This window comes from Eubalaena glacialis, chromosome 1, assembly GCF_028564815.1.
Source record: "Eubalaena glacialis isolate mEubGla1 chromosome 1, mEubGla1.1.hap2.+ XY, whole genome shotgun sequence".
Taxonomy (NCBI): domain Eukaryota; kingdom Metazoa; phylum Chordata; class Mammalia; order Artiodactyla; family Balaenidae; genus Eubalaena; species Eubalaena glacialis.
The window spans coordinates 16,051,616-16,078,808 of NC_083716.1; the positions used below are offsets into that span (position 1 = coordinate 16,051,616).

At 45.1% G+C, this 27,193-nt stretch overlaps 1 protein-coding gene across 1 annotated transcript in view; it reads left to right on the plus strand.

Annotated features, from left to right (window-relative positions):
- The first annotated feature begins 242 nt into the window (after positions 1-242).
- The window catches only part of ABLIM1 (actin binding LIM protein 1), a 182,280-nt gene continuing 155,329 nt past the window's right edge, over positions 243-27,193 (plus strand). Inside the window, exons 1-2 of the mRNA XM_061191323.1 lie at positions 243-461; positions 26,742-26,876. Of these exons, the coding sequence (XP_061047306.1) occupies positions 446-461; positions 26,742-26,876 (151 nt within the window). The 5' untranslated portion in view covers positions 243-445. The remainder of the gene's footprint in view (positions 462-26,741; positions 26,877-27,193) is intronic.

Sequence of the window (27,193 nt, forward strand, 5' to 3'; positions counted from 1 at the left end):
GGCTTGCCCCTCGGCCCCCCTCTTCTGGCAATCATTTATCAGACCCCGGGAGGGGGCCAGGGCTCCGGAGCATTTTGATGCCCGTTTTCCCGGCACGAGGAATGCTACGTGGTGTCAGTGACCAGAGATTAGGACACTGGAATTTTGCATTTGTTACAGCAGCAGCTGTAGTGAGTGGCTGAGGCCGAAGGGCAGCGTCCCCCCCCTCCCCCCTCCACCAGCAGGGCGCGGCCACCACTCGGCAGCGATCGCTGGGGCGGGCACCGGAGCTCGGCCCTCCAGACAGGGGGCGGGACTTTAGAAAGAAGCCCCGGACTTGGCAAGTGGATGCCCCGGTTCTTCCTCGCTGCCTCTGCCGCAGCCGATCTGTCTGCCTAGGGGCGCTCCCACTCCTAGACTTTGTTCCTGTTTCCTTCGGTGCTGCTCGCCAAAGGCCCTGGTTGCCATGGTGAAGGAGAAAGGTAATTATAAATATCGATCACTGTGCATGGTTGCAGAAGTTGGAACGGTGCTGCAGGGCTCGGCCACCTAATGGGGGATGATCAATGCAAAGCCGGGCAGACATGTTCTTGGTGTGAGAATCTGTACTGTGGTGTCCGTGTTTCCACAGAACGGAGACTTACTTCATCAAGAACCTTTCATTTAGCCACGGCGTCGTCAGAAGCACATCCTATTTCTGGAGTGTTTGCACAGCCGAGCTCCCGGGCGTGCGTCTCTTTTGCCTGACATTGCATTTTGAAATTTTGGTTGTGTTTGAGCCTTGCCTTCCTGCCCTCATCCTAGCCTCCATTCTTCCTCACTTACCCCCACCCAAATCAATAAATTAATGAAGACGTGTAATGAAAGGACCCTTCTACCACGTCTGTGCTGTGTTGGCATCTGCCCAAGCCTAGCTGTATGGCTGGAAGTTCGAAGCGGGCTGTCTTAAAGATTCCAGGTGTGCCACTCTTAATAACCTGTCATTTCAGCGGCATCCCTAATCACTCCTCCAAACACCTCAAAGGATGCTTAACATGTCAAAGGTGGCAGATGATGTCTTAAGAAGAAAGTAAAAAGGGAGAGGGCTGTCATGCTCTGCACAGGTGTGCAGTATTTATGCACTGGGCGTGGTCCTGAAATGGAAGTTAAATCTTTCAGAATTGAATTGTAGTTTAAATTATTCGTTTATCTGGGAAATATAAAAGAGCACAGCAGTGTTTGATTTTAATTATCCAAGTAATATATAAATATGTCTTACGTTAAGAAAAGTGAAATGTCACAGGAGACTAGAGAGTGAAAGATGAAATCCCCTTGCCCCTACCCTGTACACCTCAACTCCCCTTTCTCTCTTGAGGCAAAATTGTTAATAGTTACTATGTATCCTTTTAGACCTTCTAGACAGGAATAAGATAGATAGATGATAGATAGATACATAGATAGATAGGTAGATAGTATTTAAAAAGGATCGTTCTTTGATCATTTTCTGTGACTTGATTTTTTCTCTTAATATGTCTTCGGGACCTTTACAACATGATTTGATAGTGTGAGTAACCACCATTTAATTTTGCTTTTTGGGTAAGCTTGGATTTATTCTACCACATTTTCTGACTGGGGACGTACTTTTCTCCATAAACACAGATGTCTGCTCTTTGGGGCCTGTCTTGAACATTTCAGTGATTTATCTTTATCTACTTTCTCGTAAAGCCCCTACAGGGAATAAATATTAGGTGAACGTGCTGAACTCAAATTGATCACTATTGCTGGAAACTCAGTTCAGGTTTATTATGCTAATGGATGGATGGAGAAATAGGATCATGACAGCTAAGTGTGTTAAGACCACACCTTAGGACAAAGAGAAACAGCTTCTGTTCTATCCATTCTGCTCCTGTGCATCTTTCATAAATCACGTTGTTTAGCTTTGGTTTTTCATGGACTAAGGGGTAATTGAGTGAAATGATTTGGTGCGAATATAGGTGCTTCTAATAATGTTTCCTCTCTTTTTGGGGTGATACCAGGAACCCTCAGAGTAACAGATAAAGATGTTGACATTTAATCAAGGTCAGGTCTCTTCATTTTTACCTCTCCCACAGAGGAGAGAAACAACCTGGCTCTGATCTCTGTTGCTAATGGATTTGAGTTTGTTTCCCCAACAGGAGTAATTTATGAGTGATGGGAAAGGGGATTGTAAAAGCCACTTCCCGATTCCATCCCCCAGGGGTCCAGGAAGCTCCAGACTTTTTGTATGTGGTGAATGTATTATAGATCAGTGGTCCCCGAATAGCAGCTCTTTTTAAGTCACTGCAGACTTCCCAAAGCTCGGATTGCCTGGGTTCACATTTGCTTTACAAGTCAGTGGCCACTTTCTGACTGGAACACTTTGGACAGGGCACCGAGAGGTCACATACTAGTATTATCTTAGCCCTTAGCCACTGATTAAAGGCTGTTCCTTTTTTATTTTGAGGTCTGTGTCAGTCTCCACTTCTGTCTCCCAGCTTTCTGACTGCATTGACCTCAGCCAACAGCAGGGGAAGGCAGGGTTTTTGGTGGGTACACAAGCGCTTCCATGGAAAGAAAGGAATTTCATTATAGCTTTTAAAGAGAGAAGGGCACAGGAAAGCACGTAGTCCAGACATTCATCCTAGAGTGAGAAAACTGGGCTTCAGAAAAGGTAGGTAAATTGCTCAAAATCACACAGCGGGTAATTGGACCAAGCGCTCATCCTCTGTGTTCCATCAAAGCGGAACATGGCTCAGTGTCTGCATTTACTACAGTGTGTGGATACCCACTGGCTCCGTCACTAGACAGCGAGCCTTTTAGAAGCAGCCCTGTGTCTCTATCTTTAATCTTCCAGTTCATAGCTTGGTGCCTGCCCATCGTAGATTCTCACAGTTGAAACAGGTTGGCCTGTTGTCAGAGCTGGATCCAGAACCTGTGTCTTCTTGATTCTGAGACCTTTCTAGTCCTCTCCATTTCCTCTTGCTGCCAGAGAGGCCTAGCTTCTTCCTTTCTCCTGGAGCTGACACGAATCAGCCTTGAGTGAGCTTGGATCACGGCAGCATCCATCCTGAGGAACATGGGAAGCCCTCTGAAGGAGTGACATAGATTCCCTGTTGCTCACCACTTAGAGATGGTTTAGCTCTGACTTGTGCCACCATTTTCTCTCCTAGGTAAAGTTTCCATGTATCTCTCGGCTTGGGATTGACACTGACAGGAAAGAAAGCATGCTGGCAGATCACACCTCTACAAGTGTGGAATGACATTTGCCAACATGCTTTGACCCTCATTCTCTTCTCTCCTCCTAACCAGGTGCCCACCCATTTCCCGTTGCAGAGACTTATTGATCTGGGAATCTTGATGAAATGGTTATTTCTCTGACGCGTTCAACGGCGTCTTACCCTTGCTGTGTCCTGTAACAAAGAAGCAGGAGAGATTTTGTGGGTTTATCAGTTAATATCTGTCTTTCTGAATACACTTTCATCAACCTCAATTCCAGAGCCCACTCTACTCATTTAAAAACTGTAATTGTCTAGCTTATGTGTGTTCTAGTGCAAGTTTTAAAAATGAACACAAAAAGGATTTATTATTCCTTTTTGTTAGAGAAAACAAGAATAAGCACATACTAGAGATTACGTTGTGTAAACACTCATTTATTTAAATAATAAGGGGGGCTTATGGTTTGGAAATCATGTAAGAGGATAAAAACTAAGCAGCGAGGGAGTCACATCAAGGAAGACAGAGTTCTACATTTGAGCACATCATTTTTTGTTTATTTTGTTTCTCAGTTTTCTGTCACTGTTAGATGACCCAACTTGCTTTTATTTATTTTTTTAATAAATCTATTTATTTATTTATTTTGGCTGCGTTGGGTCTTCGTTGCTGCACGTGGGCTTTCCCTAGTTGAGGCGAGCGGGGGCTACTCTTTCTTTGTTGTGGTGCGCGGGCTTCTCATTGTGGTGGCTTCTCTTGTTGTGGAGCACGGGCTCTAGGCGCATGGGCTTCAGTAGTTGTGGCACGCGGGCTCAGTAGTTGTGGTGCACTGGCTTAGTTGCTCCGTGGCATGTGGGATCTTCCCGGACCAGGGATCGAACCCGTGTCCCCTGCGTTGGCAGGCAGATTCTTAACCACTGCGCCACCAGGGAAGTCACCCAACTTGCTTTTAAGGTAGAGCAGGACCCAGTGAAACTCATTCTAGTTCACCTTCGGTGGAGAGACGTTCACCCTCCACCTGACATTCAGGTATATGAGACACACACACACAAACACACACACACACAAACACACACACACACGGAGCAATCTTGTTTCTTAGCAACTTCTGAGACAGTGGGGTACTGGGTCTCAGATGTGTCCTACAGACTGGCACCAAAGCAATCCTCTTAGGATGCCGATGTCATCATATTTCCAGCTCAGAAACCTAAATGAGTGACAAGGTAAAGTTCAAGCCTTCCTGCTAATCATTGAGGATTCTCCCCAAGTACTGAAATTACCTCCTCCCCACCCCTATCTAAGACAATCTTGTTTTTTGTGTGTGTGCTTTTATTTAATTACATCTTTATTGGAGTATAAGTGCTTTACAATGCTGTGTTAATTTCTGCTTTATAACAAAGTGAATCAGCTATACGTATACATATATCCCCATATCCCCTCCCTCTTGCGTCTCCCTCCCTCCCCCCCTCCCTATCCCACCCCTCTAGGTGGTCACAAAGCACCGAGCTGATCTCCCTATGCTATGTGGCTGCTTCCCACTAGCTATCTGTTTTACATTTGGTAGTGTATATATGTCCATGCTACTCTCTCACTACATCCCAGCCTCCCCTACCCCGCCTGTGTCCTCAAGTCTGTTCTCAACGTCTGCATCTTTATTCCTGCCCTGCCACTAGGTTCTGTTTTTGTTTTTAATGTTACTATTAAATCTGCCAGTTATTGAAAATATACTAACTGGCAGGCTTTGTGTTGAAAGCTTTACATACATTGTTTCTAATCTTTGAAACCATCAAGGTCAGTGGTACTCCTCCCCTTTAACAGATGAGGAAGAGGATGCTCACAGGAGTTTAGAAACTGGCCAGAGATCACTTAGCTAGAAAGTAGAAGAGCTGATTTTCTACCCAGGCCTATCTGGCTCCAGAATCTGTGCTAATTGTACTTACGGTACCTCCCCCCACACTTTTCCTATTTGAATAATCATGGAGGTATCTTCCTTCTCCATCCTGGGTCATTCTGCCCCTCCTGTCCTGGTGAGAAATATATATAGTCTCCTTTTCTGTATCTGCCCAAGACCTAACTCAAGTTCTGCTTCCTAACAGTGCTTTACAAAGGCCCATCCCTTCTGTATATTCTTCTAGAGTTACTCTGAGCAGTTAAGTAAACACCAGAGAAATTATACAACAATTTAATCATCACCTGTACGACTTAAGGAAGAGTGTCTGTCTCTCCCTAAGGAGTTGTTGACTTCATATATTGTCTTATCAAACAACCTTTAGGGTTGCCACGTGTTGTTGCCTCTAATGGTATCTGTTCTTCCGCCCCTTCCCACTCCTCCCAAAACCCACACCCACACACACACTACCCACTCAGGCACGTGCACACTGCCTAATGTAATCAAAACCCATTTCTGTTCCGTCCTTGCGGAAGTCTGAGAACAGATCGTTCTCTGCAGTATAATAATTCATTATCCATCCAAGTCGCCTTCCAGGCCCCCTGTTGGTGTAAAATAGCTTCTCCTAGATTCAGTTTTCCAACCCTGCTTCCCAGGTTGATGCTTCATACCCCACCCCTACCTGCGCCTGGAATTGTCTAGGTTCTTCATTTATCCTTAACTTGAAAAACCCCAAGTTTTTCAAGGGACACCAATGACAGGGATATTTCCTAAGTAAGGTCTAAAGGGAAGCTATTGATTTAAGGAGACACCACGATGCTATAAGCTTCAGAATACATTGTCTTGATCTGTGACTTACGCACACAACTCAGTTGTGAACTTTGAATCTTTGGAGGGAGAGGAGATCCAGTTTTGTCATCATATTCCACTCAAGAGGAAAAAAAAAACCAAGTGTGAATTTCTCTTACTGTTTTATAAATGAAATTGTACTACTCTCACTAGGAAGTACGGCTCTGCTCCGGTTTTCTTCACAACCGAAGGGCTGTCTGGGTGATGGGATTTCTAACGCTAAGGGAAAGAACTTCACATTAAAAAACAAAAAAAATCACAACAAATCCCTGCCCTCTGCCACCTACTCACTGATGTCTAAAAATGTTTATCCAGAGAGAAAAAAAAAGACTTTGTTTCCACAATTAGACTTAAGGCTGAATGTGGAAAGAAATCTGAGAGAAGGAACACATTGACTTAAATTTACCCACTCTTGAGAACATCTCAGCTGGTTGGGCCACTGAGATGGGTGGTCTTCTTTATCCATTCATCTGTCGATGGGCATTTAGGAGAAACCCTTTTTTAAAGAACAAGAACTTGACTTTCCAAAGTCCCGCAGAAAAGACATCCTCAGTGAGACTCACCCTACCAAGAGCAAAATCTTGTGCACCGATTCTCTGTGAGGGGGGGGGCTCCTCTGTGTCATCATCATATTCACAACTCCTGGGAGGCAAGCAGGAGGGCCCTCATAGTGCTTGCATCTCTTGTGCCAAAGCCGAAATGCTGAGTATTTTCCTGGGCCAGCATTAGAGAGTCAGAGGACCTTTCAGAAGGTTCAGTGATGGGTGAGTGGTGCAGGATTTCTTCCCATTGTGGTTGAGCCTGATCTGGGCACACCACAGTAGAAACCAGCACAGCTTCCTATTTCATTGTGTGTTGGTCTGATGGTGACTCATACCGAGAGGTATGTTTATCCCAAACTGGCAGGAACTGTGTATTCAAGGGCAAATTTTGTTAACAGTGGGGAGGGTGAATATTTGTATGCATGACCTCTTTTCTCTGAAACGTTGCATTTGTGTTCACACTGACATGACTAATGCTATTATGGTCCAGTGTGCCCTGGGGGGGCCCAGGGTTGAGTTTCTGTGTCCCATTGCAATCCGATAGGCTGACTTATTTGAATACTTGGACTTAACTGTGAAGATGCTGGTTTTCTTAAGACTTCCAGGGAAATGACTATCGAGGGCAGTGGTTCTCAACTGTTAGCAGGCATCAGAACCACCTGGAGGGCTTGTAAGAACAGGGATGTCTAGGCCCTGCTCCCAGAGTTCTGATTCAGTAAGTCTGAGGAAGGGCGTGGGGTTTTGCATTTCTAGCAATTCCCAGATGATGTTGACGCTTGTGGTCCGGGGAGCATACTCTGACACTGTCTAGGTAATCCATGGTTTCTGTGGGTAAAATGATCAGCCTTCCAGGCAGAGAAGTGAGAACTTTTATATAAGTAACCTCTCCATTCTCTTTTGCTAATTTATCTTGCTTACAATGCAGACAGCAAAGAGAAGACCAAGAACATTATTCTCACGCTGACTCTCCTGCATCATAGAATGAAGCTATAGTTCATTTTAAAAAAGGCCTTCTGGGAGATCTGAGTGGCCAGGAGACTGCTGTCAGTATATGACACTGGATGGGCAGAGAGTGGGCCTGGGAGGAAGTTACAAGGTGCCTTTCCCTGGGAGTGAGTTGGCGTTCAGCTTGACTTGGGGAAGGCAGGGAGTCAAGGCACAGGAGTGCCATTCTGTAACCATCATTCCAAATTCTCGAAGGGTTAGGTGAACATTTTTACTGGGGTTCATACACCTTTTTGGAATCCTTTGTAAAAGATAGTTTCAAAGGAGCCAGGATAGTCTTTGAGGAGCTAAAACATAGTATTAAAACCTGGAGCATTTCACCCACCTCCACGATATTGGTCTGTATTCTAGATGTCTGGATTCTGTCTTGTCATTCAACAACATGGATTGTTCAACAGTCTGTATTCACAATGCTAATTGAAACATTGTGCAGGGAGAAACTTAAGAAAAATTAAGACAAACAGAGAATGCTAGAAAAAGGTAGCGTGGTTATTTCACCGTGGAGTATCTGATGGGAAGTGAGAGAGAGGGCTGAGTACCCCTCAGAAAAATGGCAGGAGCTGCGGGTTCCCAGGTCCATGGAGGGTCCCCTAAGTGACACGTGGAGCTAGATGAGTGTCTGCTGGATTGCTATGTGCCACTCGTGGGAGCCCTGTCTGGACAGCCGTCGAGGAACAGTTTTAGGGCCGACAGTGGGAATGGTATCTTCTGGACTGGGTTCAGTGGTGCTGTTCCTGTTCAACTGGAAGACACTGCCAGTCCTGCCATGTGTGAAGAGCCCAGCCTGAAGCAATGAGCCATAGCAACGGGATTCTTGAGCGCATCACAAATTTATTGAGGTCTACTCTCCACAAGGTATTTCGGGGGTAACCTGATACACTGAAAAGGTCCTACCTTCAGTAGGTTAATGAATTAGCCATTGTGGGGAGGGGTGCTGATTGAAAAGAGAGGCAACACAAGGTGATCAGAAGGGGTATAAATGGTATTCTCGGGGTTCAAAGGAAGGAAGAGTTAGTGTTTCAAATGAATCAGAAAAGACTTTACAGAAAAGGAAGCATTTAAGATTGACCTTGGAGGGTTCTGTTAATTTCTTCCTGTTAGGGATGGTGTTTAATTCAATTCGTACTCAGTATACAGTGTCTGCTCCATAGTAAGTGCTCAGTGAATGTTGAACGAACTAACAAGTGGATGAAGGATGCGTATGGGTGCGGGAGGTGGTTATCCTTGTTTAAATGTTTATTCAGAACCTAATAAGAGATGAACAGTCTCGGTATAGAAACAAATAAAATGTAGTTCTTGACCTGAAAGCACTCACATTCTAGCAAGGAACATAAACACAGAAATGATTATGATATAATGTGAAATGTATGCAACAGAGAACTCAAAGTAATATGGGGCTGCAGTGCAGGGAGTGATTAATTCTCCTGGGAGGTCATGGCAAGTGAGGCTTTGAAGGTCGAACAGGAGTGCAACAAGTGGATAAAGGGGAAATGAGAGAAAGGTTTCCAATTGGCAAAACAGAAGCAATGAAGGAAACGCAGCCAGCTGAGTTTGGCAGGAACTACTATTGGTCACGTGACTGCAGTGAACGTGAGGAAGGGTAAATGGAGGGCTTTGCAGGTCAGGTTGAGTTGAGGATGGTTAGAACCAAAGGCTGTACGTACAGATGCCTCCAAGAATCAGGCAGGTGACCTAAATGAATGGAGATTAGGACAAACTGGACAGCAGGGACCCCTCTACAGCGAAAAGCCACTCTGTTGCTCTATCCTGGTTCCCACAAAACTAGGAATGGAGGCACGTAGGCCACATGGCCAGGCCTTCCAATTTCCAAGAGTGACTAGAAATAGGGGTTTTTATGTAAAATCTCCAGATGCTTAAATGTTGGCAAATGATTCAACTTTCTCTTCAAAAAAATCTTTGTGTAGGCCAAACAAAACATGTCTGTGGGCAGGACTCAGCCAAAGGGCCTTCCCATTGTGGTCTGGGGCTTAACACGGCGCTCACCAAACCTACCCACAGTAAGAAATCCATTTTGACACATCAAGACTCAAGACTTGTGCACTTATGCATATAAATGGCTACAGAAAAAGTCACATGAAGCAATACTTAAGCTTTACTCTCTGCTCTTTTCTAGCCTCTCCTATTTTTTTTAACTAAGCTGGTCATGATCCATTGAACTGATATCCTGTTTCACTGGGTCAAGACCTAAAGTTTGAAAACCATTGTTTTAGAACATCTACACTAACTAAAGTTTTATTGTATGGAAACAGAACAAGGTACTTTCTTGGGCAACCATGTTTCTATCCTGGACACTTACAATAGTGCTTAATATGTACATTTTGGTCATTTTGGTTAAGTTGGATTTCTTCACTTGCAACTGGAAAAGTTTTGACAGAATAATTTCGGAATCTTTTAGTGATCATTTTATCCTAAACAGAAGTTGACCAGAATTTGGTGTCCTCTTTTGGGGTGCTTGTCATCTTTTGGGTCAATTAAGGACTGACCCAGCTGTTAAATTCAGAGTAAAATGCTACGTGGTTGAATTTCAGCAGAAAGTCCAAAGGAGACCCCCATTCAGGCCTCATTAGCATCTAAGCCTGATATTTCTGGAACGACTTTTTCATTTAGAAGAATTTCCCCCTATGACTCCACATCACCTCTCTGCTCGCCTGGTGCTCTTGTTTTTACATCACAACCAGGGAGAGTAGAACAAGTTCAGGGCTTGGGCAGTGTGTCAGGTACCACATCACCCATCATCAGTGCAACAACTCTTCACCTCCATTGGTTGGGCACCATGTGCTATATAGCATTCAGCTTTGACATATCAGAGTATTTCAAGAAATATTATAACGTAGGGGCTTTGGAGAGAGGTCACCCCTCCCTTGGAATGTCTGAGACGTGAGTTGTCATAACAAGCCTCCTGTGCAGCAGGAAAAGCATAGCCTTTCTTTGGGTTCTGGGTGTGTCTGCCATCACTCCTACCTTGAGTTGGAGGCACCCCTGCAAGATGCAACAGGACTCAAAAAGAGCTTGGACTCTGAAACAAGAGCACCAGAGTGGCTTCTTGCCATTGGAAGGTGCGGCAGTGATGGAGAGACCCCTAGGGAAAAGCCGTGCTTAACATGAAAGCCCAGGGACCATGGTGAGGTGGCACTGATATGGTGGTGGCTTTGCATAATAGGTAGGCAGAGAAGCCAGGTGCTAAACATGAATCAAACAAACAAGGCCAGACAGAGAGCAGCAACCTACAAGGACAGAGAGTGTCCCACACGATACTACCAGGGGTGGGGAACCAGTGCAGTGCAAGACCCTCAGGAGCAGTATTTGAAGATGAGGTGGGAAGGCTCCCTTTTTTTACAGGATCTGTGTGTCACCTCCCTCCAGGGCCCCGTTCTCATCCTCGTGTGGGGGAGCGGCCCCCTCTGGAGTTGTGCAGCCACAGCCTGCACATCTTCTTTCCCCAGAGGCAGTGCTGCCAGGGAGTGAATGCTGGGGTTGGTATCAGATGAATCATGTCTCTAGAGGACGTAGAGCCAAGCTCTTCACCTGTGTGAGATTTGATTTTTTTCTTCAGTGAAAATAGCACTGAGAACACCCACCTTTCTCTCCGGGTGCGGAGGTTTGATAAGTTATCTGATAAGTTTGAGCACTGGAAAGAATTATTGGTTAGATCTACAACAAAAACTGTTAAAAAAAAATGATGGATTGTTCATCAGAAACCAGGCTAGTAGGAGAAAAGGAAATGATGACATCTAGGAGAAAAAAAAAAGTTGTACAAGAAAGGGGCTGTACTCACAGATTGCACTGCAGGTTCTAGTCGAATGATAATTACATTCTCAAAGTGTAAGCACTGACCACAGTTAATTGAAAATGTGGTTTAGCCATATTAATAAGAACAAGATATTAATAAGTAGTGACTGAGTTGGTATGAGAATGTAGCAATAAGAATAGCAGTAAGAATTTCTAAAGACTAAGAAACAGAGCGATGAAGACCAGGAAAAACACCAAAAGTTGAACACATCTGCTTATGATGAGCACAGAGGAGTGAGGGTGGAGAGGCAGGAGGAGAGGTGAGGCAGGCTGTTGCCATCGTGCATTATAAGTATATGTGTTTTTTATGCATATAAACCTTTTTAGTTTCTTAAACTTTGATAAAAATTAAAACATATGGGAGAAAACCCATACTACCCTCTTCATATCTTTATTGTCAGGATTCATTTCAATGACATAACTTGTATAAAAAGCTCCAAAACGTTGCTCGAAGGTCTGTTGATCTGTAAAGTGTATTTAAATAGCAGGGTAGGTGCACAACCCAGAGCCAAAGGGAATGACCCAAGATCCCTTGCAGAGAAAATAAAACGAAAATGTAGGCGATGAGAATAATTAAATTTGTAGCTGGATGGAGAGGCAGTCAAACTGCCTTCTGCTGGGATTTTCAGGGGAGACAGGTTCGGAGCCTGAACTTGTGAAACCCTTCCCTGTATGTGTTCATCTCTTTCTCATTTGTCCCTTGTGGTACAATTGTTCCATTTACCTTGGTAACTTTGTATGATTATCCCCGAAGCCTTCGGGATGTTATAGGTTTGCCTGGAAACATAGCATTTATGAGCGGGAGCTCTGCAGCCAGACTGCCTGGGTTAAAATCCCAGCTCCACTGTTACTAATTGTGTGACCTCAGGCAAGTCACTTAACCCCGCCTGTGCCTCGGTTTCCTCATCAGAAAATAAGGGTATCAGTTGTACCAACTTCACAGGGTTGTTGTGAGGGTTGAATCAATACCTATAAGGCATTTAAAATAACCTAGCAAGAGCTCAGTAATTGTTTGCTTTTGCAGCTGTTGTTATCACTGTACCTCTGGACTGAGTAAAATTGGTGGGGCAACATTTTCATTGGGATGGAGTTCAGTGATCAGATTAGTTTCAGCACCCGGGCAAGTAAACAGAGCTAGACAGGTGAGTTAAGGAGCCACCCATTTCTGCTGGCCAGTCTCTTCCCAGTTCACCTCAAGCAGAGCAAGACCTTGTAAACTTTTGTCATGCCACCCTGCTCCGGGACCACGCGAGTGGCTTCCTGTGGCCAGTCATTCCTACTGTCCTGTGATAGAACGTCACCAAGGAGCTCTACTGGCTGGGTTCTTGAAGCCCACGTCCTCTGGGCAAGCAAGCTGGTGATACTAGTTTGTCTTTCTGCTGTGGCATGAAATGAGATGGCTGATAATGATTTGGTGCAGGAACATGTGGACCTTATAAGAATGGTTGTTTTAAAATGTTGGAGGCCGGAAGCCAGGTGTGCCCAGGATTCTTGTCGAGGAAACTGTCCGCCCACTCTGCAGCAGCCCCTGCTGGCTTCTTCCCATCATTGTGTCATGTCCTGCTCTGGGAACACTGCGTTTCGATTTTCCAAGGCTCTGGTGCCACCTCTGCTCCTGGCCCCAGGTCAGTTCAGCTGGAAGTGGTGCTCCTTTGTGTGGTTCTCATTCAGAGAGAAGCTTAGCCAGAGTTGATTTGAAACTGGTCCACCAGTAAGCTCATTCCTTCAGCTTTTGTTTTTTTTCTGAGTTAGAAATTTAAGCAAGTCTTAGTCATCATGTCATTAGTTGAGTTTATTGACATCATCAAAATTACCTAATTGATACATCCGATTGGTGACCCCAAGGCATTTAACCAACTTTCAATTTCACCCAAAGGCTGTTACTATGGAAAAGAGACAGGAAATCAGGCTAGTGTTACACACTGAACATACATCTACAGAGCATAGACCTTGTGCCAGGAACTGTGCTAGACCCTGGGAATACAGTGGCAGTAACCTTGTAGTAAAGAAGACAGAAAAGAAGGAAACAGAATGTTTAGATTGTGGTAAGTATAAAGCAAGTAAACAGAGATGGGGGTAGCAGGGAAGCAGGGAAACCGAGTTGACTTGGGTGGTCCCGGGAGAGCTCTCAGAGGGTTGATGTGAGGGCTGCTTTAGGGTGAGACCAGAAGAGGAGGAGCCAGCCTTGCAAATACCAGGGGGACGAACCTTCTGGAAGGGAAGGGGCATGTGGAGATCTTGAAGCATCAGGAACTGGAGCTTGGGAGCGATGTGGAGAGGACATGAGAACAGACCAGGGAGGCGCGCGGGCTCTGTGGGCTACCATAGGGCGCCTTGGATAATGCGGCAGAAGCTACTTAGAGGCCTTAGTTGGTGGTATGATCTGCTCAAATAATGCCCTTAAAAGATCATTCTGGTTGCGAACATGAGTCAAAAGCCCACACTATTTGAAGACAGACCCTGTGCATGCTTCCCAACTGTCCCCTAAACCCCTCCTAGCACCCTACTTGTTGAGGGACCAATTACTCAGAGGCATATCCTCTTGTTTCTAATTTTCTGGCAAATCTCCAGTGTTGACATACCTCTAGCCAAGTCATGTTTGTGAAACCTCCCACATGAGACGTGAACTGGGTCTGATGGTGTCTCATCCAGTTTTTTTTTCTTCTGATGCGCTCTTTTTCACAAGGGCTGCAGAAATGAAGTGATAATGAGGACATCTGTCAGGTTGGGATGTGTTGGTGAAAAACAAACATATACCTTAGTGGGGAGGATTCCATGCATTAGTAAGGTGTGAGATGTGTAGAGGGAAATCCCCGTGTGTGTGTACACAGTTGTTCCTTCTGATTGCTTTGTGGATGTTGAGAAGCTGAGACTAACGGACTAGCTAGTCAAACCTGCTACTTAAAATCGATAGAGACAGGAAATAGATTAGTGGTTGCCCAGGGCTGAGCAGGGGAGGGATGGGGGCGTGACTGCTAATGCGTATGGGGTCTCTCTTGGGGGTGATAAAAATGTAAAAAATACCAGAATTACTACTTGTGGTGATGGTCACACAGTTCTGTGACTATACCTACAAACATTGAATTGTACACTTTAAATGGGTAAATTTTAGGATGTGTGAACTATATGCTGATAAAACAAAATCTGCTCTTTAGCGTCCTATGGGTTAAACTGAAATGATGACACCGAAAACTGTACGATTCATTGGGTGCACTGAACATTCACTGGGTGTTACCCAGCAGAAGAGTAGGTGTCCATTGCTAAAAGTCACAGAAGACAGCAGAGCTGGAAATTCAACGTATTTGTGTTTCAGGCGGAGCACATAGTCATTTATTTATGATCAAGGATTAAACTACAGTTCACCGTATCCCCACACTGAAACACCATGGGAACCATCATGGCTTCCGTTTGGTGAACACTCATTATCTTTCAGGAAAAGTGCTGAGCACCTTACATACATTTGTCCTTGTTAAGTGTCAGAATAGGTTTTATCCCCATTTTACAGAAGAGGAAATTGAGGCTTAGGGAAGAAAAGTAACTTGTTTCATGATCACAGAGCTAAGAGGAGTGGAGCCCGGATTTGCACCAGGTCTGTCTGACCAGAGTCAGGACTGTGACCATCTCACCGCTGGAGGGGACCCCTCGCTGAAAGCCATCATGTCATCGTGCGTGGCTCCCAATTTGCCTGCACTGTGAGCGGAAAAATAGTCCTAACTCAGCTCTTGAGAAATAGGCCAACTGGGACTTCCCTGGTGGCGCAGTGGTTAAGAATCTGCCTGCCAATGCAGGGAACATGGGTTCGAGCCCTGGTCTGGGAAGATCCCACATGCTGTGGAGCAACTAAGCCCGTGTGCCACAACTACTGAGCCTGCACTCTAGAGCCTGTGACCCACAACTACTGAAGCCCATGTGCTGCAACTACTGAAGCCCATGTGCCTAGAGCCCGTGCTCTGCAACAAAGAGAAGCCACCGCAATGAGAAGCCTGCACACCGCAACGAATAGTAGCCCCCGCTCGCCGCAACTAGAGAAAGCCCGCACGCAGCAACGAAGACCCAACACAGCCAAAAATAAATAAAAATAAAAATAAATAAATTTATTAAAAAAAAAAAAGAAATAGGCCAACTATACTCTGATTATATCACTCATCTCAAGACCTCCACCTGGGGGAGATAAGGAACCTTTAGAGCCTGTTCCGTAGCTTGTCCTTCAAGCATGCACAGGTCAAACTTTGTTCACTGTCTTCTATTCCATGTTGCCCTTTGCGCACTGTGTGCTTCAGCCAAACCAGGTGTCCTGACGGTCCCCAGACATACCCCATCCCACCCCTCCATCATCTAAGATGCCTTCCTCTTCTTCCTCCTCATTTAAATCCTGCCCTCCTACCCTGCCTTAAAGGCCCAGCTGGAAGGATGCTTCCTTCTTGAAAATTTTTTTGGTTTCTCTCTCCTCATTTTACACTTTTTATTTCAGCACACGATTTACTCTCTACCTTTTATTCCCATTCATATTCCTTCTCTCTCTTTCTCTCTCTCTCTCTCTCTCTCTCCGTCTCTATCTCCTTATCTGTCTGTTTATCCTTTCCTCCACCTCCTTCCGTCTAACCTACCCCATAAAACTGTAAACTCTTTGAGGGCAGGATCTGGGACTTACGCAAATGTCACGGGAGAAACGCTGCCGCTTTCGCCTTCCGTTGCTCTTGCCCACGAAGCCTCTGGGTCAGAGGGCTGCCCGACTAACCGTAGCTCTCCCACCTCCAGGCCCTGGCTCACGCTGTCCCTGCTCCCTGAACCATCCTCCCCTGGTCACCATTTACATTCTGCCCATACCACGGTCTCAAATCCCACTCCTTCCTCCCTGGAACTTTCTCCAGCTATTCGTCCCGACCTACTGCATGCTTCTCCCTGCAGAAGTCCTAGCATATCGTCTGTGCCTCTCCTACAGTCTTAAACCTCCCAGGACAGCTCCCAAGTGGTTTTCTCTCAGCACTGACCAGCTCCCCAGGGAGGGCCTCCTGTGTGCTGTGCACAGAACTGGGGAGGGCACGGGAGGTGTGTCTCCAGAGTTCCCCATAGGGCCTGGAACAACACAGGACACACAGAGGCTCTTATGTGGTCAGTATTTGTTGACTCTTGTTGATAAGAAGTTATTTCCCAAGCGTTGGAAGGTTGCATTTAGGAGTTTTAATGGAGACATTTATGTAATGTCTCTGTCCTCTTCCCCCACCAGTTGCATGTTGAACTTCAAACATATTTTTTCTTTTCCAGTGATAGACTTCACTAAGTCTGAACTTTGCTAAACTTTAGGAAATAATCTCTTTTCTCCCACTCCAGCAGATGAATCCCTGAAGTTAAATGAGAGAATGATCGAACCACCCAGGGTCAGGCTCTCTGTTGCCCGGATGACTAGGAAAATACCTGGCAAGGTGACAAGTATAGATTATGTGTGCTTGCCTTTTCTTGCAAAGGTAACACGGGGCAGAGTTATGTCATACAGAAAGCTTGAACAAGCCAGAACTGAAGTTCTGAAAGGAGCCTAAATACCTGAAGTGTAGTTCCAGCGTTTGTAAGATCATGTCTGATTCTGCACGTTGGATGCTGTGAACTCAAGTCCTTTGCTTTCATCTTGCCCATAGGCCTGCGGACGCTGGAGAGAACCAGGGGAAGGTGACCGTGAGTGTTTATTCACAGAGTGCGAGTGGGAGGGCCACTTCAGAAAGGGTTCAAAGTCTTGTTTCTGAAATTTACTACCACCTGAATTAAAAGCCTCATGTTGCTGTTTACCAGCAGGTGACCTCGGGCACAGTGGTGTGCTAGTAAATGTGTCACAAGCGTCTCTGGGATTGGGCACAGGGCAAAGCCCTGATTTGTAAAGTTTGCCGATTTCCGTGGTGTAAATACCCGCCCCGTGGCTGATTTCAGGCTGCTAAGGTGAAGTCGCTGAGTGCACAGTTGGGCAGAGCTGCGCAAGGCCAGCTCTCTGCAGCAGGCAGGAGCCCTACCAGCTCACTACTCTTGGGGGGAAGGTCCTTAACATTGCTAATGCTCAGTGAGTTCAATCTGAGGTTGATGGGATCAGGGGAGATATTATATTTGAACACCTTTTGTATATTGTGAAGTACCATACACATATTAACAATTGTCATTAGTTTGTCTTAAATGCTATTTTTAACTAGTTAGTAATTCCCAGTGTATCCTGGGCAGTAAGTAGAAGCAGATAAAAAAAAAAAAAAAAAGGCAAAGACAGCTGGGAAGCTTCCTGTGCTGTTATCAGACTTCAGTGTGTACCTCACAGGGACACTACCATCAACATCTTGGTTTTTTGTTTTTTTTTAAACCCCCCTCACGTGTCTGGATTTGGAATTAGGGGGGAGAAGGCAATGGTGGTGCCACCAGGCCTAAGTGAAACCCTATCCCAGGACCCTAGGCCTAAATGCTGTTAGACTGTGACCCTCTCTCTTGGTGGTCTGCCAGCAGGGTTCAGGCTGAAGCCAAAGCCCAAGTGTTTGACTTGATCCATTTCTAAGTAGAATTGCTGGGGCAGGGACAATTTGAGATCCCTGGGTGACTTTCAAAGGCTGTATCACATTTCAGAAGGTTTTTTTGTTACACTTTAGAAATTCCTGCTCATCAGGGTTAGTGACAGTCTTTCCCAACATTCACATGACTCGGGCATCTGTGTGCCCCGCCGGTGCTGTGGGCGCTCGCCCACGAGGAGATGACCTCGTGTTGTCCCCACTTCAACCTGTGAGGCATTCTTAGCCCTTCTTTTTTTTTTTTAATAAATTTATTTACTTATTTATTATTTATTTTTGGCTGTGTTTGGTCTTCGTTGCTGCGTACGGGCTTTTCTCTAGTTGCGGTGCGCGGGCTTCTCATTGTGGTGGCTTCTCTCGTTGTGCAGCACAGGCTTTAGGCACGCGGGCTTCAGTAGTTGCGGCACACGGGCTCAGTAGTTGTGGCTCACGGGCTTAGCTGCTCCGCGGCATGTGGGATCTTCCCGGACCAGGGCTCGCACCCGTGTCCCCTGCATTGGCAGGCAGATTCTTAACCACCGCGCCACCAGGGAAGTCCCTCTTAGCCCTTCTGTATGGTCTCGGGGAAGTGGAGGCTCGTGTCAGGAGAGGCAGGACTAGGGGTCAGGTCTCCTCCAGGGTCCTTTCGAGTTACTGTTTGGGAGGAGCAGTGTGGCTTTCTACCAGTGACTGTGCTGCAAAGTTAAACGACTAAGTGCTGTCAGAGAAGGGCTAGGGGAGGCCAAAGAAAGGAGTGGTCTCAGTGAGTCATCTCAACCAAACGGTGTGTCAAGGGAGACACTCTTTTAGAAGCAGGAGGAGAAGACACCGAACTGATGGTAAATCCCTTTCTAAGATTAACCTTCATACCCAGAAGGCAGGTGTAGCACACACAGCAGGGCAAAAGCATCATATGATTTACACGGAGGAAATTTCCTGGCTGAATTATTATAATCCTAGTACCTCTTTGCCTTGGGGGAATCAGATTAACTGGATTAAAGCCTGGGCTGTTGCTATAATCAGGATCCCAGCTGACCCATTGGTGACGGTGTCTTTTATGTTTGGAGGAATAGCAGAGACAGACTGCATTGCCTCAGAAAAGGCAAATCAGGTATTGGGATCTGTTACAAGCGGAAAGCCACCAGTGGCAGGACGCTAGAACAGAGCCGTCCTACTGCCCGCCGGGAGTGTTTGTGCCAAGGCGGCCGTGTGCTTTGTGCCAAGCGGTAATCCTGACCACCAGACTAACATGGTATAAGGAAATTAGGTCATGGAAGCCAATGCAAGGGAAGGGTCATTTTGGACAGCTACTGACATGGTAACAGTGGGTAGCTTCCCGTAACTATCACTTGCCACAGCAGGAAACGGACTTTTAGGTAAACTGCAAATTAAGCACTCTGTGCATTTATTTAAACTCCTGAGTTGCTCGATTCCTAGGCTCAATACTAGTACCATTCGAGCATAAAGAAAGGGAGGAGGAGGTGGAGAGAAGCGGTGGAAGCGCGGGAGAACACATCTCTGTGACGTGTGTTTACAATTAAATGGGAACTAATGGGGTAGAAGCATAGAAAGCTTTCTCAGTAGTGAAGCAGTCTCTCTGAAATGTAGACTCCCAGGATAATAGGATTCCTGTCTTTAGACAAAAACCAAACTTACCAGCAGAAAATCATTTTGTGATTGCAAATCCAGACCAGTCCTAACCAGACAGTTTTCCAACCCAGGCCTCTGCTCAGGGTGGAGGCTGGATGTATTCCCTTGCTCCATTACCCTTCCCCTGTAAGTGTTCTTTCCCCATAAGTTGCTGCAGCCTGGAATAACTTCTTTTATATTTGAAGTGTTATTTCCCATCTGCTTATTTACTAGCAGGTGTTACCTTTGGGATTATGATGCAGCTGGGTGTTCACTGCTTCTGAGCTGTGTAATCAGAATTTAGTACATTGCGCTAGCTTGGTTTCCTTCTATGCTGCATAATACTTTCCTGTGGAAATCCCCTACCCAGTGCTTCTGAGTGTGGGCTTTGGAGTCAGACGACTTCCTAGTTGTGTAATCTTTTTTTTTTTTAACTTTTTATTTTATATTGTAGTATAGTTGATTAACAATGTTGTGATAGTTTCAGGTGTACAGCAAAGTGATTCAGTTATATATATACACGTATCTGTTCTTTTTCAAATTCTTTTCCCATTTGTTACATAATATTGAGCAGAGTTCCCTGTGTTGCATGGTAGGTCCTTGTTGGTTATCCATTTTAAATATAGCAGTGTGTACATGTCAATCCCAAACTCTCTTAACTGTCCCTTCCCCCTACCCTTCCCACCTGATAACCATAAGTTCATTCTCTAAGTCTGTGAGTCTGTTTCTGTTTCGTAAATAAGTCTTGAACAAGGTATTTGACTCCTAGCCTTGGTGTCTTCCTCTGCACAACAGGAATAATAAAACAGCACCCCCGAAAGGCAGTTGTGATGGTTATCTGTAATTGCGAGTGTAAATCAGTTAACACAGGGCCTAGAACATAGTAAGTGTTCAATAAATTGTACTTGTTACAATAATAGAATGGTGTTACAGGGTTACATACTGAGATGTCATAAGTTCAAGAATCTGTAGCTTCATATGGGAGATGCTCCAATAGTGGTATTGGATGGTAACTGTATTTTCCCTGATCCAAAAATTGAACTGAGAAGTACAGAGAGAACAACTCAGATTATTTGAAATCAGAAGTATCCCAGAAACCTGGAGGAATTGACCATTGAGCTTGCAATTTTGTAGGGTCAGGATTGATGCACTGTGAAACAAAAGCAAAATAAACACTAAACAAGAGAAAATTAAGTGCTGGGTGACAGTGCAGGTATTTAGTGCTTTAGGACTTGGAGGAGAATGAAATATTTTATTAATATAAGCTACAGTGAGAGCTTCAGAGAAGCTTCAGATGACTGACCAGGAAGTGGTCAGGAGACCTCACTAAAGGGAGCTTTGTATGTTTATATGAATGGACAGCAGAGGATTTTAGTGTCTATCTTTGGGGTTGGCCTGCCAGAGTTCAAAACCACTCAGCACAGTGAGAAGTACCCAGCAATGTAGTTTCTTCTTAAATATCTAAATAGCTATTGTGGGTCATGTTATTGAAGATCTCTGAAATGAGACCAAGAACTTTAGACTTGATGGATTGGGACTGAGAGAGATAATGGAAGTTATTTTGTTTTTATTTTAATAGACTTTATTTTTTAGAGCAGTCTTAGATTTAAAGAAAATTCAAGAAGATAGTACAGAGAGTTTCCGTATACCTAGTTTTCCATATGAGTAGCATCTTACATTAATATAATTCTTTTGTTATAGTTAATGAACCAAAACTGACATATTGTTAACTTAAGTCTATACTTTGTTTGTATTTTCTTGGTTTTATCTGATGTCTTTTTTCTGTTCTGGGATCCCATCCAGGATACCACACTACATTTAGTCATCATCTCATTTTAGGCTCCTCTTGGCTGTGACAATATGACTTTCCTCCTTGTTTTTGATGATCTTGACGATTTTGAAGAGTACTGGTCTGGCCCTTTGGGGATTTTCTCATGATTAGACTAGGATTATGAGGTTTGGGGGGAAGGAAGGTCACAGGGGCAAAGTACTAGTTTTCATCACATCATATCAAAGGTACATCCTATCAACACGACTTGTTGATGTTGACCTTGATCACCTGGGTGAGGTAGTACTTGTCAGATCTGTCCACTGTAAAGTTTCTCTCCCACTCCCCCTTCCATACTGTCCCCTCTGGAAGGAGGTCACCAAGCACAGCCCAAACTTAAGGAGTGGGGAGTGATGCCCTTCTCCTTTGAGTTGCCTATTCTTCTCACATTGAAGAAGAAAGAGCCAGGGAGCAGGGAACTCTCAACAATCTGAGAAAAACGGGTTGAAGACTGGATGCATGTGGTGAGAGAAGGAATGACTAAGGGATGTGAGAGTGGACAGAATTTCGTGGGAGATGAAAGAGAGGGTGGGATCAGGATGACTGCAAGGCTCCAAGCGTCAGTGATTAGGGGATCGTTTGGGTGTAAAGAGCACTGCATTGGGGGCTTCCCTGGTGGCGCAGTGGTTGAGAATCTGCCTGCCAATGCAGGGGACACGGGTTCGAGCCCTGGTCCGGGAAGATCCCACATGCCGCGGAGCAGCTAAGCCCGTGAGCCACAACTACTGAGCCTGCGCGTCTGCAGCCTGTGCTCCGCCACGGGAGAGGCCGCGACAGTGAGAGGCCCGTGCACCGCGATGAAGAGTGGCCCCCGCTTGGCACAACTAGAGAAAGCCCTCGCACAGAAACGAAGACCCAACACAGCCAAAAATAAATTAATTAATTAAAAAAAAAAAAGAGCACTGCATTGGTTTATTGCCAACTCTCTATTTCATGGCTGTGTCACCTTGGGTTTGTCACTTTGTTCCTCTGAGTCTCAGTTTGCCCATCTGTAAAACGTGCTTGACAGTTTCTGCTCTTCCTACCTTGTTGGGCTCTCATGAGAGTAACATGAGATAATGCAGATGGAAGGGCTTTGAAAGCCATCAAGCCTGTGTGGTTTCAAAGGCTGGTGAAGGGAGTGACGGTGCTAATGACAAGAAAGAGGACTTGGGAGGGGGATTTATTACCTGGGAGATGCTGAATAATTCAGATAACCCGGGGCAAGTTATAACTCATACTGAGGATGCTGTCATAGGCTCGTGATAGTCACCTGCTAAGGAAATTTTGATTTCAAATATGCTTTCTCAGGTATTCTGATTCTGCTGGTCTAGTTCCATGGTCTGTCCCCCAAAAGGAAAGAACTTGGGTAAGACGAGGCTGGTTCTGGAATATTAAGAGGGGCTCCACCTAATCTTTTCAGCTTTCCTCTTACAGCCTTTAATGTCCTCTGCTTGGGGGCACTGAAGGTAACAGGTTTCCTTAATGATCTCAAACCCCTCCCCCCCCCCCCCCACACAGTCTCATCGCCTGCGATCTCTAATAGGCATTTCCAAAGTAACACATCCAAAATGGAACTTTGGTTCTGTTCTATGCTGGAGTCTCAGGGATGAGGCTCACCTGCTTTGCTTGACTGTGAAAGGCAGTGTGAAACTCCTCGGTTAGCCTTGCAATAGCCTGTTTTAACTGAGTCTCCAGAATCCCTCCAAACTGGATATTATGCAGTGGACGAATCCCTTTACCTTTTCAGGCCAATAAATTCTTGGCTCTTCATATACATTTCCTCGCTATTCAGGAGATATGCGACCACGCTTTTGGTTTCTCATCGTATTATTCTTATTTTAGCAACAAACTGATGAGCCATGGAAGGTTTTCACCATGTCTGCCCAAATTCCAGGGTAAATCACTGACTACTTGGTACAGCAGAAGAAATTTGGGAAGCCCGAGTGCTGAGTGTACCTCTGCCAATAATTTGCTGCTGACTTTGGGCACAAGGAATGTAAGCTCTCTGCTCCTCATTTTCCCTATCAGTAGAATACGGAGGGACCACCCAGGCTCTGAAGGATGGAGCAATCAAGTAAAAATTAGCAACAGAGCTAGTTGGCAAATAAGAGGAGTACAGAATTAATGTCATTTTTTATGTTGCAAGTGGCTCAGCATATTTCAAAAATGTAGGCTTGAGCCGGAGAATATACATTTGGTATTAACCAAACTGCCAAAGGAAGTTATGTAAAAGAAACCTCTTTATTGATCTTTAAAAAGCGGAGAGATTCTTTTGCCTATACTGATTTGAGCTGGGATGAAATAAATACTGAGTCTCTTTTGGTCTTTGGATTCTGTCCTCTAACAAGCAGAGCCCATTTCTTCACAAGTAGGTGGTTCTGATAAGTGTCTGCCTAGGCTGATGTATGATGGAAAGGCAAGTAAACGTGATGTAGTCTCTGCTCATCTCTGGGTGAAAATAGAGGTCATCTCTGGGCATGGAGGGTTTCGCAGTGTAATATATATTTCCAAAGGGAAATGCTTGCAAAATGCAGATGCTGATCCCAATTCTGACCTTCGTGACTGGTGCCAGCATGTGCATTGGCACCTGCGTTGAGGCAAAGGGAAGAGCCAAGAAGTGAAATGATATTTTCCTTCCCTCATCATTACTCAGCATAGCTGGCTTGCTTAGCTATAAAAAATTCAAGTGTCAAGAGAAACTGCAGTGCAATTTCTCGTCCAAAAATGCATTCTCCCTCACAGTCAAGAGATCCACTGTGTTCTAATATTGCTTCTGAGTTGGATGGTCTTGTGGGTTACTTTTTTTCACTCTAACTCTTCTCTGTAACTTGCTTAACAGTATTGTCTGAATTCTAAGGGGACAGTAGTTCTTAAACTGTTGTATGCGTAAGAATCACCTGAGGAGCTTACGAAAATAATAGGTCCCCGACTCACACCCTTAGTTCAGTGGGCTGAGGAATCTGCATATTTAATACATGGCACAGGGAGTTCTGATATAGGGCATCAGCAGAGCCACCTTGAGGGCTACCATCTGGGTGCCATGCTCAGCTAGCAATATATTACTGTACACAGTGTATAAGCCTTTATAAACCAAGTCCTAGTTGCTGCTTTTAGAACAGCCCTTGAGCCTGGCTAAATAAATTATTGCCTGACTTAACAACAATCATCGCTGGACTTATAATAACTTCTGATTTCTAAATTTCTGATTTAGACAAGAGGAGCATGAGCTTGGGAGTCAGAAAGCCCTGGGTGTAGATCTTTGAGCCTCCACTTACTGTTACTTGAGCAGGCTGCTCATCTTCTCTGAGGCTTGATTTCCTCATCTGTCAAGTGGGAACAGTATTCCCCACCTCACTGAGGAAGGGGTGGTGAGGATGAAATAAAATGACTTATATGTAAGCACCTAGCACCGTGCCTGGCACTTAGCAGACAGATGCTCAGTAAATATTATTTTCCTCCATTCTTATAGGAAGCAGGAAGTTGAAACCAACAAACGAAAAACCTTACATAAAGCAGATATTGTTAAGGGAGACTTTTTTTTTTAATGCCCAGGTGAATAGATTTTTGGCCTTGTTACACATCATTTTAAAAGTCAGTGGTTGTTTAGAGATCTTGGAAGGAAGCCCCTTCTTAATTCCTTTAGATAGTACTGACTTCTGTTGTGAATACAGGTTTCCAAGAGAGATCCCAGCAGGCAGATAAGGAAATGGAGGGGTATCACGATGTTCATACCTTTGCCGAGCACTTTGGGGTCCAGTGCAGAGATTTCAGGTCAGGAGTTTAACCCGAAACTACACCTGCTCCTGGTCTAAATCTCACAAGGAGAACCTTGTTTCTGAGAATTTAACTAGTAATGGATTAATTGGACTGTCTTTTTCAAACTCTTTCCAGGCGAAATGAGAACATTACAGTGGTCTGAGGGAAACAATGCACTATTATACTCGTGGTATACAGAGAGCTCCTTGCTGTGAGGTGCTTTCTAAATTCAATTTCAGCAATACCTGCCCACACCCCCCTCCCCCGGTCCAACCTGGTTTTACCGTTTGAAAAAAGAAATCGTCTTTGTTCTTTGTGTTGGTTGATTAATTTTAGGTTCACTGTTCTTATGCCATATCACGCTCATGTAGGTACTTATGTAATACATTTCTGTATATCACACGGTTCCTCCTTCTGAGGACCCAAATCAGAAAAGGAATTTAATAGCAAAAAACGCCTTGCTGCATTCTCTGGCTGGACAAACTGCAGGTTCAACGAAGATCCTTGGGTAGCGTCAAGTCACAGGTGTCCTCTTGCTGCCTACTCTCTTGGTCCTTTGTAAGAGGAGCCTGTAATCCTATTCCGGGGGCATGGCAGTCACAATAACTTCTATTCTCTGAAGGCCACACTCTGGAAACAGAGAGAATAATCCCTGTAAGCCCCATCATATGATTTTAGAGCCTGGAAAGATCTTCGAAATCCGCTGATCCAGTTCCCTTTGTTTTACAGGAGAGGAAACTGAGGTTCAGAGAAATCCACGTAGTTACTAATTAATTAATTAATTAATTTATTTATTTATTTATTTATTTTTGGCTGTGTTGGGTCTTCGTTTCTGTGCGAGGGCTTTCTCCAGTTGCGGCAAGCGGGGGCCACTCTTCATCGCGGTGCGCGGGCCTCTCATTATCGCGGCCTCTCTTGTTGCGGAGAACAGGCTCCAGACGCGCAGGCTCAGTAGTTGTGGCTCACGGGCCTAGTTGCTCCGCGGCGTGTGGGATCTTCCCAGACCAGGGCTCGAACCTGTGTCCCCTGCATTGGCAGGCAGACTCTCAACCACTGTGCCACCAGGGAAGCCCCTAATTTATTTTTTTAAAGGACTGCCTGCAATGTGTGTATCAGGAGCTGGGCACACAATAGGAGGCTCGTAATAGACATCCAGCGGGTTGAGTTGCCAAACGAGGATCAGGAATGACTCTCTGGAGACGAGGAACTAGCCAGTGCCTGCTAACTAAGAAGGAAATAAATGTTAACTGAGCCCCTTTGGTGCACGAGTGTTCTGCTGTGTGCAGAGGAGCTGGGGAAAGAAGGAGGAGTAAAAACGGGGAGAAACAAAATATGAACTTTAATAAACGGTCCTCATTGTCAAGGAACTTACAGTCTGCAGTGAACTCCTGGCTGGAAGGCACTTTCTAAATCAAGATAAGGACCTACCGTACAATATTGAACCAAATAAGATCATATACTTAATGACCCAATTACATAGTCCTGGAGAAGTTTGGGAGGAAGAGACAAGACTTCTGGCTGCCAGAGGAACAAGCCCAGTGTTTTCCCCACCGGACTGTTAAAGCCACAACTCTCTTATTGATCTGTGTGTCCCCGTAATTATGACATGGGGGCAGAGGCTCCACTGGTGCTTATTGAATCAGTATGTGGCTCATTTGATACTAAAATTATGGGTATATTTATGCGTGCCCACAATGACTCCTTTTGTAGGAATGCTTTCTACTCACATGGATCTTTTGTTGTTTTTCTTTCAGTGGCCCACCCTCAGGACCCTCACCACCCGTCAGAGAAGCCTGTCATTCACTGCCATAAATGTGCGGAGCCGTGCAAGGGTGAAGTGCTTCGGGTCCAGACCAAACATTTCCACATCAAATGTTTCACCTGCAAAGGTATGGAGCCTCCAGCTTCCTGGCTGTGTGCCATGTCCTTGCCTTGGAGGCTGCCCCATCCCCTTAACTCCACACCAGTTCACCAGATGATAAATGAATGTGCTCCCAGACCCTGGAATTGCTCACCTTCTCTAATTTGGGAATGGATTAAACTTAAGGGGGAGAATGAGCTCCCCCCGCCCCCAAGACCAGCAGTACACTGTCTTTGGGTGTTCACTGAGGTTCCTGATCCTAGGAGGGGAGACTAATTGTGGAAGAGCAATGAAAATGGAGTTTTGTGTTTTGTTTTGTTTTGTTTTGTTTTTCTTTTTGGCTGT